The sequence below is a fragment of the Lemur catta genome, chromosome 19, assembly GCF_020740605.2.
Source record: "Lemur catta isolate mLemCat1 chromosome 19, mLemCat1.pri, whole genome shotgun sequence".
NCBI lineage: Eukaryota > Metazoa > Chordata > Mammalia > Primates > Lemuridae > Lemur > Lemur catta.
This window is the reverse complement of record NC_059146.1, coordinates 30003951-30018428: the sequence shown is the minus strand read 5'-3', so window position 1 is coordinate 30018428 and position 14478 is coordinate 30003951. Positions and strand designations below refer to the sequence as shown.

Genomic DNA, 14478 nt, shown 5'->3' with positions numbered 1-14478 from the left:
GCCATGATTGAAATTTAGCACATCTTTCTGTCATGAGGAGGGCGATAGACCACAGGATTCTCGGCAGACGTGGGGCCTTGTCAGGAGAAGAAATCATAGATATTTCCAAATCCCATGACAGTCGTTGCAGGAATCTCAAACATCTTCTGCACACTCATCACCACTTCAAAATTACCTTAGTTTTTGGACCTGCCACTAGATCTTGAAGTTTAATGCATTAATAAAGAAGTACATGTATTACTGTATCATGTATTTGTTTTAAAAATATTTGTATATCTGTAGTTCAGTAGCACTGGTTTCCTTTGTAATTATCTGTATTTATTTTATGCATTAAAAACAAGATCCTGAGAAAGGCTTAAGAACCTGTGATGGCAGAAGACCACTAGAAAAACTAAAAATAATTGGTGGCTAAAGGAGCAGGGGGATAAGGTACCCCAGTTTGGGTAAGAGAGCTATATTTTGGGTTTTATTTTAAGCTGTAATGGAGACTCTGGAAGGTGGAAGAAATTCAAACAGAGCAAAAGGCTCATCTGGAATCCCTGGAATCCCCAGTGCAAATCTCTGAAATCGGTGTTCCCAACCTCCAGAAAGCCATATACTCTGAATTTACGAAGCAAAATCATGGAGTCACTTTGTAGACAGAAAAGGAGAAGCCCTGAAAATCCGGACCCCCAGACTTTAGGGGCTGCTCCTTTTGTGGCAAGCTCCTCCCAAGGTTCCAACAGCTCACAAAGCTTTACAGGCAAGATTCCCGCTCTCTCCCACCATGACCCCGGGCAGTTTCTGGGGTTCATGCATTAGTAATAATAAAAATAACCGCGGGTTCTTATCTAGCCCTTACTCTGGCCCAGACAATGTTCCCGGCATGAACTTTCATGCCTCAACTCGTTTAACCCTCACAGCAGCCCGTGGGGTATGCGCCAGTGTCACTTGACAGACGAGATCCAGCCAGCTTGAGGAACCCACCTGGGGCGCACAGCTCAGAAGCGGCGCTGGTGCTCGAGGATTCTGATCTTGTGTTTTCGAGGTGCCCACGGGGGTCCGAGGAGGAGTCAGCTTGGAGAGGAAGGAAGCAGAGCCTGAAGGAATTGTGAGGAAGATGATGCGCGGGGGAGGGGGGAAAGCATGGGGATCCCTGGGTGACCGCGCACCCGGGTACCCGGGAATCGGACAGGGCCAAGGGTGGGGTGCGGTGTGGGTGCCCCGGGGGCTCCGCAGCTGGGAAGTGGGACTCCCGGGGGGACGCGCAGCCTTACCTGTCCGGGCGCTCACCTGGCGGCCGGCTTGGAGGTGACGGCGGCCGTACCAAGTCTTCCTGGGTTCCCCCTTCCCGCGCCCCGCCCTAGGGGGTGTGTGCGTGGGGTGCTCGAGACCGGCCGGACCTGTGGGACCCGGGGCCCCGGCTGTCTGGGGAGTCCGTCACCCCGAGGCGACCGGCTCTTCCGGGGCTGGAACAGGCTGTAGGCGGCGGGAGGCCTCGGCACCTGCAAACTCATAAATACCAGGACGGCGCTGGTGGCCGGAGACGCAGCCGGCACCCCCGAGGGTGAGCCGGGTACCCGAGGGCGCCCCTCGCCCCGGCTCCACCTAGCCTGGCAGGTCCGGGGCGAGCCGGAGCCGGTGGAGCAGGCGGGGAAGGGCTGGGGAGAAGCGGCGGAGGCCCGGGGCGCCAACGGCGGGATGGATGCGGGGGGGCGGGCCGCGGGGGATGGATGCGGGGGGGGCGGGCCGCGCGGGATGCACTCGGGGATCTGGGGCTGGAGCGGGAGGACTGGGGTCACTGAGACCAAAATGGGCTGCTGAGGATGGAGCAGAGAGCGGGGAGGTCCTTGCAGGAGCGTGGAAGGCTGGAATCTTGGGAGTAAGGTGGAAGAAATGGGGGTTACTAAAATCAAGATGGAATGCTGGGGGTGGGGTCACCAAAGACAAGCCCCTACCCTGAGCCTCCCACCCCACGCCCACAACTACACCTCTGGCTTTGAGGGTGAGCTGCGGTTAGAAGAGCAAGGCTCTGGAATCGGGCCGACCTGGGTCCAAATGCTGGCTCCGTCACATCCCAGCTGTGCAACTGAATCACTCAGTTACTCAGTTTCCTCATCTGTGATACGGGATGACGGTCACAGGAGCCACCACCTCATAGCAATGTTGTGAGGTCCCTGGAGTTAATCTATGCCAAGTGCTTAGCAGCAGGGAGGCTCAGGGCGCTTTGCTGCTCCATAGTGATCATTGTTTTTGTTTTCTCTCCCCAGTGCCTGGATAACCACCCCCTTGAAGACCTCCCTGCCATCTCGCTTCCCACCCCGCAGCCCTGCCTCATCTTCCTCCATCCTCCATCCTCCCAGCCCTTGCTGCTGTACCTGAGGAATCTCATCTACTCAGTCCTCCTCCTCTCCCCACCTCTGCCCCCACCGTCTCTCTACCATGCGCTCCCTTCCATGCCGCTTGGAGTCCTGCTGCTGTCTGCTTCTACTGTTCTCCTCAGGAGTCCAGGGGGCCCCAGGGGCTCCCAGTGCTGCCCCAGAGCAAGTCCATCTGTCCTACCCAGGTAAGTGTCCCCAAGCCTCCCTACGTCTCTCCCAGAGAAGCCCAGTGGTGCCTCAATGGTTGGAGGCAACAGTGGTGCCTCTTCCCCGCAGGCTGCCTGCTGATCCTTGATCAAGAGGTGGTGGTGCCCTGTGGGGCTAGAGCTTGACCTCTGAGCACTCTGCACCCACACTACCTGGGTTAGAGCTCCAGCTTTGCTACTTACCTGCTGTGTGGTGTTGGGCAAGTGACTTAACCTCTCTGGTCTCAGTATCGTCATCCGGACAATGGAGTAATATTAGCGCGACCTCCTGGCAAGGAGTAAATGAGTTGCTCCCTGTGTAGAGGCAGAACTGAGCTTGGTGTGTGGTAGCTTTTGTCTCAGGACTCTGCACTGCTAAAAACCTCAGAGAGCTGTCGTTTGTGTTGAGTTATATCTAGTAATAGTTACCATATTAGAAATTAAAACTGTCATTTAAAAATATTTATTGTCATTTAAAATGAACAATTATAGGCTGAGCGCAGCGACTCACTCCTGTAATCCCAGCACTTTGGAAGGCCTAGGCTGGAGGATCGCTTGAGGCCAGGAATTTGAGACCAGCCTGAGTGACATAGTGAGATGTCATCTCTACAAAAAGTTTTTTTAAATAATAAATAAAATTAACAATAACAAATCCTTTCTGTATTAATGGAAGTGACTTTTTAATGAAAAATTACTATATTTGCATACAGAGAAATTTAGTGAAGAGAGTGGCATTGATTTACATCTTTTTAAATCTCTTTCGTGTCTGGCATAATGGGGGACAACGGGATTGTCCTCAGATCTGCTTCTGATTCAGTCTGTTGTGATATGTTGCACTGGATGACGCAAGTGAAGAAAATCTGCTCTAAGCCACGTGGTTGAAACAGGGAGGAAGATTTTAATAGGAGTTTCAGATAACTGTGGCTATTCTTCTTTGATACTACACGAAAACTCAACACGCAGTTCTTTCTTTTTAAAAAATGTTTAAGCTCTTTATTTTAAAATAATTTGACTTATAGATGAGTTCCAAACACAATACAGAGTTCCTGTGTACACTTCACCCAGCTTCCCCTCATGCTAATCCCTTACATAACTGTGATACCATTGGCAAAGCTAAGAAATTAACACCAATGATCATGTTATTAACTAGACTTCGGATTTCACCAAGTTTTCCACTAATGTCTTTATTCTAATCCACAATTGCATGTTGCATTTAGTCTCATCTTTTGTATCTGTGACAGTTCCTTAGTCTTTCCTTGTCTTTCCTTATTTTTCAAGTCCTCGACACTTTTAAAGAAGACAGTTTCTTAAAGGTTGGTTGCAGTGTGGAAACAGAAACCACATGAATGAAGTGGCTTGGCATTGCTGGCCAAGTGACCTTGACAAAGCACTTTGCCCAGAGGCCTCAATGAAATGGGAAAGACGGAAAAAGCCATCTCATGGTGCCACTGTGAAGATCTAGTGAGATCACAGCTGTCCTTTATTGGCCTACACAATAATAATAGCAAATATATTCTTACTAAGTGCTGTAGATGGGTAGATAACTCATTTAACCTTAAGTCAATCTTAAGCTGTAGGTACTATTATTACTCCCATTTGACAAAAGAGTACAACTGAGGCTCACAGAGGTGAAGAGTCTGACCCCAGATCACATAGCCTGGAATTCAAATGCAGCAGGCTGGCTCAAGAGCCCATGATCTTTGCTTTAAAACTTAATTTTGCATTAATTTTACATCTAGCAGAAAATTCCAAAGATATTGCAGAGTTCCTATCTCCCCTTCGCTCAATTTCCCCTGATGTTACTATCTTGTGTAACTGTCGTGCACTTGTTAAAACCAGGAAATCAAGATTGGTGCAATACTGTTAACTAAACTGCAGACCTTTGTTTGAATTTCACAGTTTTCCACAAATGTCCAATTTCTGTTCCAGGAGCCAACCCAGGGTCTCACACTGCATTTAGTTGTTGTGTCAGTTTTTCTGTCTTCGCTTATCTTTCACGATCTTGGTATTTTTGAGTACTGATCAGTTACTTTGTTGGATATCATTTTGGGTTTGTCTGATGTTTTCTCTTGATTGGAATTAAGTTACCTATTTTTGGCAAGATGATCACAGATGGGATGTTGTGTCCTTCTCAGTGGATCACGATGTTGATGTGACTTATTGCTGTCACTGATGTTGAGCTTGATTGTTTGGATAAGGAGATGCCTGCTGGGTTTCTCCACTATAAAGTAATAATTCTTTCCTTTGTTGTTGATAAATATCTTGGGGGAGATTGCTCAAGACTATGCAAATTCCATTTCTTCTGAATGTTTGCCCACCAATTTTACCATCCACCCGTGGATCTTATCTGCAACAATTATTAGTGAGGTGACTTTCTAATTGTGATTTTCTAATTTTCTAAGTACCTCTTTCCATGTAATTGAAAGTTTTCCATAAGAAGGGCCATCCCTCTCTGCTCCACTTATTTAGTTATTCAATTATTTGTTTATATCATGGACTCATGGATATTTATTATATTCCCATGGGTGAAAATCTAATTCTATCATTATTTATTCTGGTACTCAGATTGTCCCAGATTGGTCTCAGCAATTTCTTCATATTGGATTCTCTGTTCTTTCAGCAAGCCCCCATCATTTTTGAGCACTTCTTCAGTTTATGACACCACAAATTATTCCATGCTCGTCTTATATATTTCTTGTCTCATCCCTGGAATCAGCAGTTTCTCCAAGGGGTCCTAGATCCTCTCATTAGAGAATGGGTATTTAGAAACTAAGATCTGAGCGCTAGATGTGCTCATGCTACTGGGGGGTGCTCATGCTGGGGGCTTCTAGGCTAAACAGACAGAGCAAGACAACACGTGCATGTATGCTAACGTGCATGTTCACAACCCACATTTCTGTACCCATCTCTCTGTGTACATACAAAATGCCATGACATCATACTGATACTTCTAATTTCAGCCCAACACCAAGGGTTTATTTTAGCCTCATCTTTCCTTATTTGTAACTTCTTTCTCTAACATTGAGAAACCTGACTTTCACTGTCTACAATGTACTCACTTATTTGCTCAATCCTAGCACATGCATAAAGCAGTTTCAGAATTGTCTGCCCATATTTCAGGAGACGCACTTACCAACTAGGTGACAGTCTTTATGCACAGTCCTTTTTGGCTTTAGCCTTAAAATACCCAGTTAGGACATTGTTTCCCACAGTTATTTTTCTTCCCCAACCCCTTCAGTGTGGCTATGTAATTCATTTTTTTAACATCGTTAGGTCTGTGTATTAGTGTTTATATTCCATATTGGGCTCCCCCCACATCCTGGTGGTTTTATTAGTTTATATTTTGGGTGTGTGAAGGACATATGAAACATGACTATTGTTCCGGGTATCAGAATGATAACATTAACTGCCATGTGAGTTGTATTTAACTCATGCTAGTTTCGAGCCGGGGCCTCCTGAAGCATATGTAACTCACACATCTCTTCACCCTGGGTAAGTATTTTTCAAGTTGCATACAACTCATGCACAGAAAACAATAAAAAATAACAAATTTTTCATTAAATTAGAAAAGATTGTTTTGTTTTCGAAGTTTTTATTCTATTTTTGTAATAAAACATCATGATCCCAGGGAAAAAAAATTTTTTTCTAGTGTGGCCGTCAAAGTGTGATAAAAAAGATTGACTCAGAGAAGTGTCTCTCCTTCCTCATCCCTGCTACTCTGTTCCCATTGCCCCCTTTTCCACCCCATTTCCCACCCACCCCCGTAAGTGATCCATGTTTTTAGTTCCCGGTGTATTCTTCCCGTATTTCTTTTGCACAAGTAAGCAGATACCAGCATATTCTCTTATATCCCCTTATATTAAGGGTATCTGACTATACTCCTGTGCACTTTGCTTTTTTTGGTTTAACAATATGTCCTGGAAATCATTTCATAACTGTTCTTAGAGCTTGTTCTTTTGTACACCACTGCGTGGATCTTATTCAGTCACTCTCTTAAATCTGGGCATTTTGGTTGTTTCCCGTATTTTGCAATTATAAAGAGTGCTGCCATAAATAACCCTGTGCACATGAATTGCTGGAGGAAGAACCCATGCTCTTAACACTATGCTATACCACATGGTATTTTTAAAACCTTGATTTGGTTGCTAGCATTTAAGAATTTGAAGCTATCACTTAAAAATCTGGACCCAGCGCTTTGGGAGGCTGAGGCAGGAGGATCACCTGAGGCCAGGAGTTTGAGACCAGCCTGGGTAACAAAGGGAGACCGTGTCTCTACAAAACATAAAAAACAGTCAGTTGGCATGGTGGCACACACCTGTAGTCCCAGCGACTCAGGAGGCTGAGGCGGGAGGATCACTTGAGCCCAGGTTTTCGAGGTTGCAGTGAGCTATGATCACACCACCGTACTCCAGCCTGTGTGACAGAGCGAGAGCCTATCTCTTAAAAAAGAAAAAATCTGGATTTGCATATCTATCTATATATGCTCCTAGGTTATAAAAACCACTGTGTAAAGATTTGCTCTAGAAGTCAATAGATTTGGTGGTACTGGGCCTGCTTCCTGCTTTGTGGCCATCACCAGTGCTGAGTGATGGCTGTCCCTTTTAGACAGGGTGGGGTGTGCAGTTTGCCACATGCTCTGCAACTCCCTGCTGCCTTACAGCTGGCCCTTGTCCCCCTTTATATGACCTAGCTGGCCTCCAGACATCTGCGTGGGCAACCCTTCAGTGGTATCATGTGTGTGCAATGTTTGGCACATGGCCCGTGCACAATAAACAATGGTATTAATAATAATATTCATTCCCCCATATAACTCCGACTGTAGCAGGCACTGTTTCGAGTGCTGTACTTATATTTATTCATCTAAGCCTCATAAAAACCTTAAAGGGTAGATACTGTTACTATCCCATTTTACAGATAGGGAAACTGAGGCTCAGAGAGATGACATGACCTGCGCAAGGCCAGCACAGCGTGGAAATGGCAGAGCTAGGATTGAACTTGGGCAGCTCCAGAACCGGTGTCCTTACCTACGAAATGTTCCAGAGCTGTTGCAGTCAGTGGCCCGCCCCGCCCTGCCCAGGCCTCACTGCCCAGTGTCCCTGTTCCTTTCTCCCCAGGTGAGCCAGGCTCCATGACTGTGACCTGGACCACATGGGTCCCAGCCCGCTCTGAAGTGCAGTTTGGGTTGCAGCTGTCGGGGCCCCTGCCCCTCCGGGCCCAGGGCACCTTCAGCACCTTTGTGGATGGGGGTGTTCTCCGGAGGAAGCTGTACATGCACCGTGTCACGCTGCGGGGGCTGCTGCCCGGGGCTGAGTATGGTGAGAAGGGTCCCAGGCTCGGGTGTTGACGGGAGCAGGAAGAGGAGGGGGATGCAGACTGGAAGCTACCACTGGCGGTGGCTCAGGCCAGGCTGGAAACTCCTCTGCTTCCCCGCAAGCCTATTGTACGCGATGCTGCCGCCATGAAAGTGGGAGGTGCTGGGGAAGGGGGACAGGGGGCGTGTGTCAGCCCTTCCGCCACTCCAAGAGGACAGGGGTTGGGGGAGAGGTCCTGGGGCGTCCGTCCCGGCTGACCGTGATCTTTTCCTCTTTCTTAGTTTACCGCTGTGGCAGTGCCCAGGGCTGGAGCCGTCGTTTCCGCTTCAGGGCCCTGAAGAATGGGGTGCACTGGAGCCCCCGCCTGGCTGTGTTTGGGGACCTGGGGGCTGACAACCCGAAGGCCCTGCCCCGGCTGCGCAGGGAGACCCAGCAGGGCATGTACGACGCTGTTCTCCATGTGGGTGAGGCATCAGCAAGGGTGTGCCTGGAGGTGGGGGAAGCAGGGGTGGGGGGCAGCGCCAGGACAGCGGACGGGAGAGGGCCGGGGCCAGTGTGGCTCTGCAGACCACGGAGAGGGTGACTTTGGCTAACCTGTTGCCCAGGCTAAAATTCCAACTCTGCACTTACTGCCGTGAGCTTTGCTTTTCCCCTGCAGATTATTATCACCAGGGGTAAAGCGAGTTCCCAGTTCCCAGGATTGTCATGGCGACTGCTTAAGTTCACACGGCCTGGCAGGGTGTGAGTGCTACATTAAGTGTGTGCTATTGTCATTATTGCTGCTGCCGCCGCTGTTATTTGAGGGGACAGGGGATGACATGGGAGCTGGGGCCTGGGGCCTGCATGGTTCAAGGGCAGACTCTGCAGCCAGGCTCCGGATTTTATTCCTGAATCTTCACTAACTGGCTCTGTGACCTGGAGCCTCAGTTTCCCCATCTGAACTGGGGATAATCCCCCACAGAGGGAGTTTCAAAGACTTGGGTGATCATGTCCATAAAGCCTTTGGAACTGCGCCTGGTACAAAATTGGTACCGGACTCTCAGTTTTAATGTTGTTGTTCTGGGAGGGGATGCGGGGCAGACAGATGGGGGCTGATGTGCTCATGGTCCTGAGAGGGACCAGACATGTCCCAAGCACATGTAGGTGGGTGTGAGGCAGGGATTGGGGGGCTGGGGGAGCACCGAGGCCAGGGGTGGCACAGCCCACACCTGAGCGACCAGATCTCTCACTTCCGACAAAAGCAGAGCCACGTTTGGGTGCTCACTGTCCTCTGCCTCCCGTCCCCAGGAGATTTTGCCTACGACATGGATCAGGACAATGCCCGTGTCGGGGACAGGTTCATGCGGCTCATCGAGCCGGTGGCTGCCAGCCTGCCGTACATGACGTGCCCCGGGAATCACGAGGAACGCTAGTGAGGACAAGGGCTGCGGGGGAGGGGCCGGCCGGATCAGTAAAAATGGTTGTGTCTGTCCTTCTTGGTGTCTCCCTTAGTCCCTCATACTGTGGAGTCTCTCTCCCTCTCTTTTATTTTTTTGGAGGCACGGTCTCGCTCTGTCGCCTGGCTAGAGTGCTGTGGCGTCAGCCTAGCTCACAGCAACCTCCAACTCCTGGGCTCAAGCGATCCTCCTGCCTCAGCCTCCTGAGGAGCTAGGGCTACAGGTGCCCACCACTGCGCCAGCTAATTTTTCTATTTTTAGTAGAGTTGGAGTCTCACTCTTGCTCAGGGTGGTCTCAAACTCCTAAGCTCAAGTGATCCTCCCGCCTTGGTCTCCCAGAGTGCCAGGATTACAGGCCTGAGCCACCGCGCCCGGCCCTGTGGCCTCTCTTTGTATGTCAAGAGGAGAGGGGGTGGGGGGGCCTGAGAATGGGCTGGGGCACCCAGCCCCTCACCCCCTCCCTTTTACTTCCTTTTTCCAGCAACTTCTCTAACTACAAAGCTCGCTTCAGCATGCCGGGGGACAATGAAGGCCTGTGGTACAGGTACTCTGGGGGGACTGGGGGACTGGCCTGTCTCCCCTGAAGGATGGAAGATGCAGAGGAGACCCTGTCTCTGACCCCTGCCCTTTGACCCCTCCAGCTGGGATCTGGGTCCGGCCCACATCATCTCCTTCTCCACGGAGGTGTATTTCTTTCTCCATTACGGCCGCCACCTAGTAGAGAGGCAGTTTCGCTGGCTGGAGAGTGACCTCCAGGTAACCTGGGTGGGGGTCCCCTTCCGTCCCTCACCTCCCCCTGCACCCACCCCTGCCCTTCACCTGACCTGCGCCCTTCTCTCTAGAAAGCCAATAAGAACCGGGTGGCTCGGCCCTGGATCATTACCATGGGCCACCGGCCCATGTACTGCTCCAACGCGGATTTGGATGACTGCAAGAGGCACGAGAGCAAGGTGAGGACCCCCTTTCTGGGTGGGGGGTGGAGGCGATGAGAGCCAGGTGGGGCTTCGGCCTGAGCCTCACCTGCTCATTCACCCTGCCCAGGTCCGCAAAGGCCTCCGAGGCAAGCAGTATGGGTTGGAGGATCTTTTCTACAAATACGGTGAGTGACCCCTGGGACAGCCCAGCCCCATGCCCCCTCTCTCCCCGACCCAGGGGCCTGACCCCACCTGCTCTGTCTCAGGAGTGGACCTGCAGCTGTGGGCGCACGAGCACTCGTACGAACGGCTGTGGCCAATTTACAACTACCAGGTGAGGCAGGTGGAGGGCTAAGCACCCACATGGCTGGTGCCAAGGTGGCCAGACACGCTGGGCATGGCCTGGTGTGACCACGCCCCCACATACTTGTTCCCTTTCTCCAGGTATTTAACGGCAGCCTAGAGTTGCCCTACACCAACCCTCGTGGCCCTGTCCACATCATCACAGGATCCGCGGTGAGCAGCGGGAGGGCGCCTTGGCTTCTCCCCTCTTGTATCGAGGGCTGACCATGTTCCAGCCCGGGTGCCCTGTGCTTCACACTCTTGATGTCACTCAACCTGCATCCCTACGGTTAGGTACTCCTAGCAGCACGTCCCTTGTACGGATGCAGGGACAGAGGCTCAGGGAAAATACTCGCTCAATGTCACAGGTTGCATAAGTGGCAGGGGTTGGGTTTGCTCCACGGTAAAGTTTTACTATAGTTCCCTTTTTAATTCATAACTGTCTTGGGGAGATACTTGCAGATCCTGCAAATGTCTTGTTTCTCCTCACACTTTCAGCCCCTAACTGTAGCGCCCGTCGGCGGATCCTGCCTGCAACAGTTATTACTGCCGTGTTCTGATGGGGACTTGCTATTTCCCTCATTCTTCCAAGATTTATTCATTGCAATCCTTCTGTAACGGGACATTGCACCTTCTGCCCCATTTGTTTAGTTGGTTAACTATTTATTTATGTCAGTGTGGACTCCTGGGTAATCTATTTTATTGTGCTGGTTATAAACCAACACTACTGTTATTTATTTGGATGCTCAAGTTGCAGCAGCTCTGGCCGGCAGGAGCTCTCTCAGGTGGGCTGGGCTCCCTGTCCCTTTCCACATGTCCCCGTCATTTAGTGAGCACGTCCCTGTTTTCCCTGCCCAGCCTTGGTATCAGCCCCTTCTCCAAGGAGAAAAGGCTTAGTTTTTTAAGCTGATCCTTTCGAATTATTAAGATCAAAGTAAGAGCCACTCATGATAAAAATTCAAACAGTGCAGAGGTCAGGAGATAAACAGCAGCCACCCTCGCCACCTCTCGCCTAGCTCTCGGTTGTTCCGGGTCTAGGGTGGCATTCTGCAGTGTCCTGTGCATACACAGATGAGTGATTGTTTAGACAGAGATGGGTAACTGTAGCACCCACTTTTAAAAATCAACATGGGGCTGGGCTCACACACACCTGTAATGCTAGCACGCTGGGAGGCTGAGGCGGGAGGATCGCTTGAGGTCAGGAGTTCGAGACCAGCCTAAGCAACATATTGAGACACCCCCCCCTTGCCCATCTCTACAAAAAACAGAAAAATTAGCCAGGCATGGTGGCACGTGCCTGCAGTCCCTACTGCTTGGGAGGCTGAGGCAGGAGGATGGCTTGAGCCCAGGAGTTGGAGGTTGCTGTGAGCTATGACGACACCACTGCACTCTAGAGCCCAGGCAACAGAGACCTTTTCTCAAAAAACCCCAAAAAACAAATAAATAAAAAGCTTTCTCAGAGGGTCTATTATGCAACCAGAATTAAGACCCAGTGTTTTCTTCTATTCTTCAGATTGCTTTTTCCCCTTCACAAACACATCTTGGCCACCTTTCTGTATCTCCCTGCTTGGGATGGCTGTGCTATAATTTATTTAACTGGCTCCCCTGCTGGGCATTTGGGCGGCTTCCAGGTCAGGGCTTTTACAGAAAATGCCTGCCTTAGGGGGCAGTCTTGCGCAGCCAGGTACTTTTCTAGCAGTCAAAGACCCGGGCAGCGGAAGCCAGGCTGGGTCAAAACACTCAATTGTGAGCATTATTGTGGCCGAGTCTTAGCTGGCTTTGTCTTCCTTGGGGGTGGCCGGGTCATTTCTGTTTCCTGGGGGTCCTCCACCTGTCTCAGCCCCCGGCCTGACCAGTTCCGCCCCGCAGGGCTGTGAGGAGCTGCTCACTCCCTTTGCCGTCTTCCCGAGGCCCTGGAGCGCTGTTCGCGTGAAGGAGTACGGGTACACGCGGCTGCACATCCTGAACGGGAGCCACATGCACATCCAGCAGGTGTCCGATGACCAGGTAGGTCAGTGAGGCCCAGGCCCAAGTCACCTGCAGCAGTGAGCCACGAGGCCTAGCGTGTTTGGGAGCTGAGTGTTTAAGAACTTGGACTCTAGAGCTAGAAATCTGGGGTTCAAATCCTGCCTCTACTACTTATCAGCTGGATAACCTCAAGCAACTTATCTTGAGCCTCAGTTTTCCCATCTGTGAAAAGGGTATGATAACAGTTTCTGCCTCATAAGATTATATGGGGGTTGAATGACTTATTATATATAAAGTGCTTAGAACAGTGTCTAGGACTTGGTAAATTCAACAATCCCATAAGGGTGGATTTTCTTTCCATTTTACAGATGAGGGAACTGAGGCTCAGAGAGGGGAGGTAATTTTCCCAGGGTCACACAGCTGGAGGATGGCTGAGCTGGGATCTGACAGCCACCATTTATCGAGTGGCATGTGCACCAGGCACAGGTGTCTGCATATCTCGTTCAGTTGGCACGATTACCCCGTGTGGGCTGTTCTATTGCTGTCACCACTGCATGGAACGTGGAAGTTAAGCTCAGAGTCCTATCGTGTGCTTAAGGCTGCACAGAGAGTGACGCACTGGAATATAAACCAGGTTTGTCTGACTATGCGGTTTGTGCTCTAATAATCATAGCCTGCACTTATGCAGGCCTTGCCATGTGCCAGGCTCTGTTGTAAGCCTTTACAAATATTATCTCACTTAATTCCCACAACATCGATGATGTAGGTACTATTACTACCATCCTCGCTTTTTAGACGAGGAAAACTGAGGCTCAGAGAAGTCTAGCAACTTGCTCAATGTTGGACGCCCGGTCAGAGGCAGAGACGGGATTTGAACCCAGGCCATCAGAGTTCAGGCTTTCTGTTCTCACCACCTTCCCTGTTTTTGTGCCTCACAGGACGGGAAGATTGTGGATGACTTCTGGGTGGTGAGACCCCTGCTCGGCCGGAGGATGTACCTGTAGGGCTGGGGGCAGCTGTCATCAGGAACCCGGTGACCAGTCACTGCCCAGCCTGGAGGGGGAGTCAAGGCGGGTCCTGACTCTCCTGCCCTCTGGAGGCCCCACGTGGGGTGGATGCAGCTCTGATGGAGCCGGCGAAGCTCTCCCGCCTGGAGAGGTGGGAGTCCTGGCTGGCTGTGGAGGGAGGGCAGGTACGCAGGCCCAAAGTGACACAGGGGGGGTCCCTGGCAGCGCAGCCCTGCCCTCCTGCCTGGCACTGACCAGGCAGGGTGCCCACGGGGCCTCAGGAATAAAGAGGATTATAGCTGTGCCTCCGTGGACTCTGCACTTCTGCCAGGATGCCCCTGGGCCGCCGCCTCTCCTGCCCACCTGGCCACGGGGATCGCCAGCCTCAAGGCAGCAAGGTGGACACAACCAGCGTGACACCACTCACCAGCAGGGGGCGCCGGGGCTTTCTCTTCTCATCCAGGTCCTCAGAGCCAGTCTGAAGCCTGGCTCCCTGTCCTTCAAGGAGTGCTACCCAGTGTCCCTTTGTGCCTCAGTTTTCCAGCCTGCCACTGCCTTATCCGGGAAGACGGGAAGTGTTAACACTCCTGCCTCTCAGCCGGGGCAGCTGACAAGCCGTACGAGCTGACAGATGTGCCACTTTCTTCCCTTTTTCCTCCCTTTCCTTCTTTCTCTCTTTCCCTTCTTCCTTTTATTTATTTAATCATTATTTATTGCGTGTCTACAACGTGCCAGGCCCCGTTCTCAGTACTGGGGGGACAGCCATGGACAAGACAGGGACCTCTGCCCTCATGGAGCTGACATTCTGACCAGGGAGTCAGAAGTAAACGTGACAAATAAGTAGGTTAAATACACATCTGCTCAGGGTGACCTCACTGAGAGGGTGACATTTGATCTAAGGAGGTGAGGGAGGGAAGAGCACTGCAGGCAGAGACACAGCCAGTGCAAAGGCCC

General features: G+C 51.0%; 1 protein-coding gene across 1 annotated transcript; it reads left to right on the top strand.

The window, feature by feature from the left end:
- The first annotated feature begins 2414 nt into the window (after positions 1-2414).
- ACP7 (acid phosphatase 7, tartrate resistant (putative)) lies at positions 2415-13798 on the top strand. Its single transcript, XM_045532060.1, has 12 exons — positions 2415-2545; positions 7660-7860; positions 8139-8321; positions 9145-9268; positions 9775-9837; positions 9935-10049; positions 10136-10243; positions 10335-10392; positions 10474-10541; positions 10652-10723; positions 12419-12556; positions 13456-13798. Exons 1-12 carry the CDS (start codon positions 2422-2424, stop codon positions 13519-13521), a joined length of 1320 nt encoding a protein of 439 aa, XP_045388016.1. The 5' UTR covers positions 2415-2421; the 3' UTR covers positions 13522-13798.
- Positions 13799-14478: the final 680 nt, after the last annotated feature.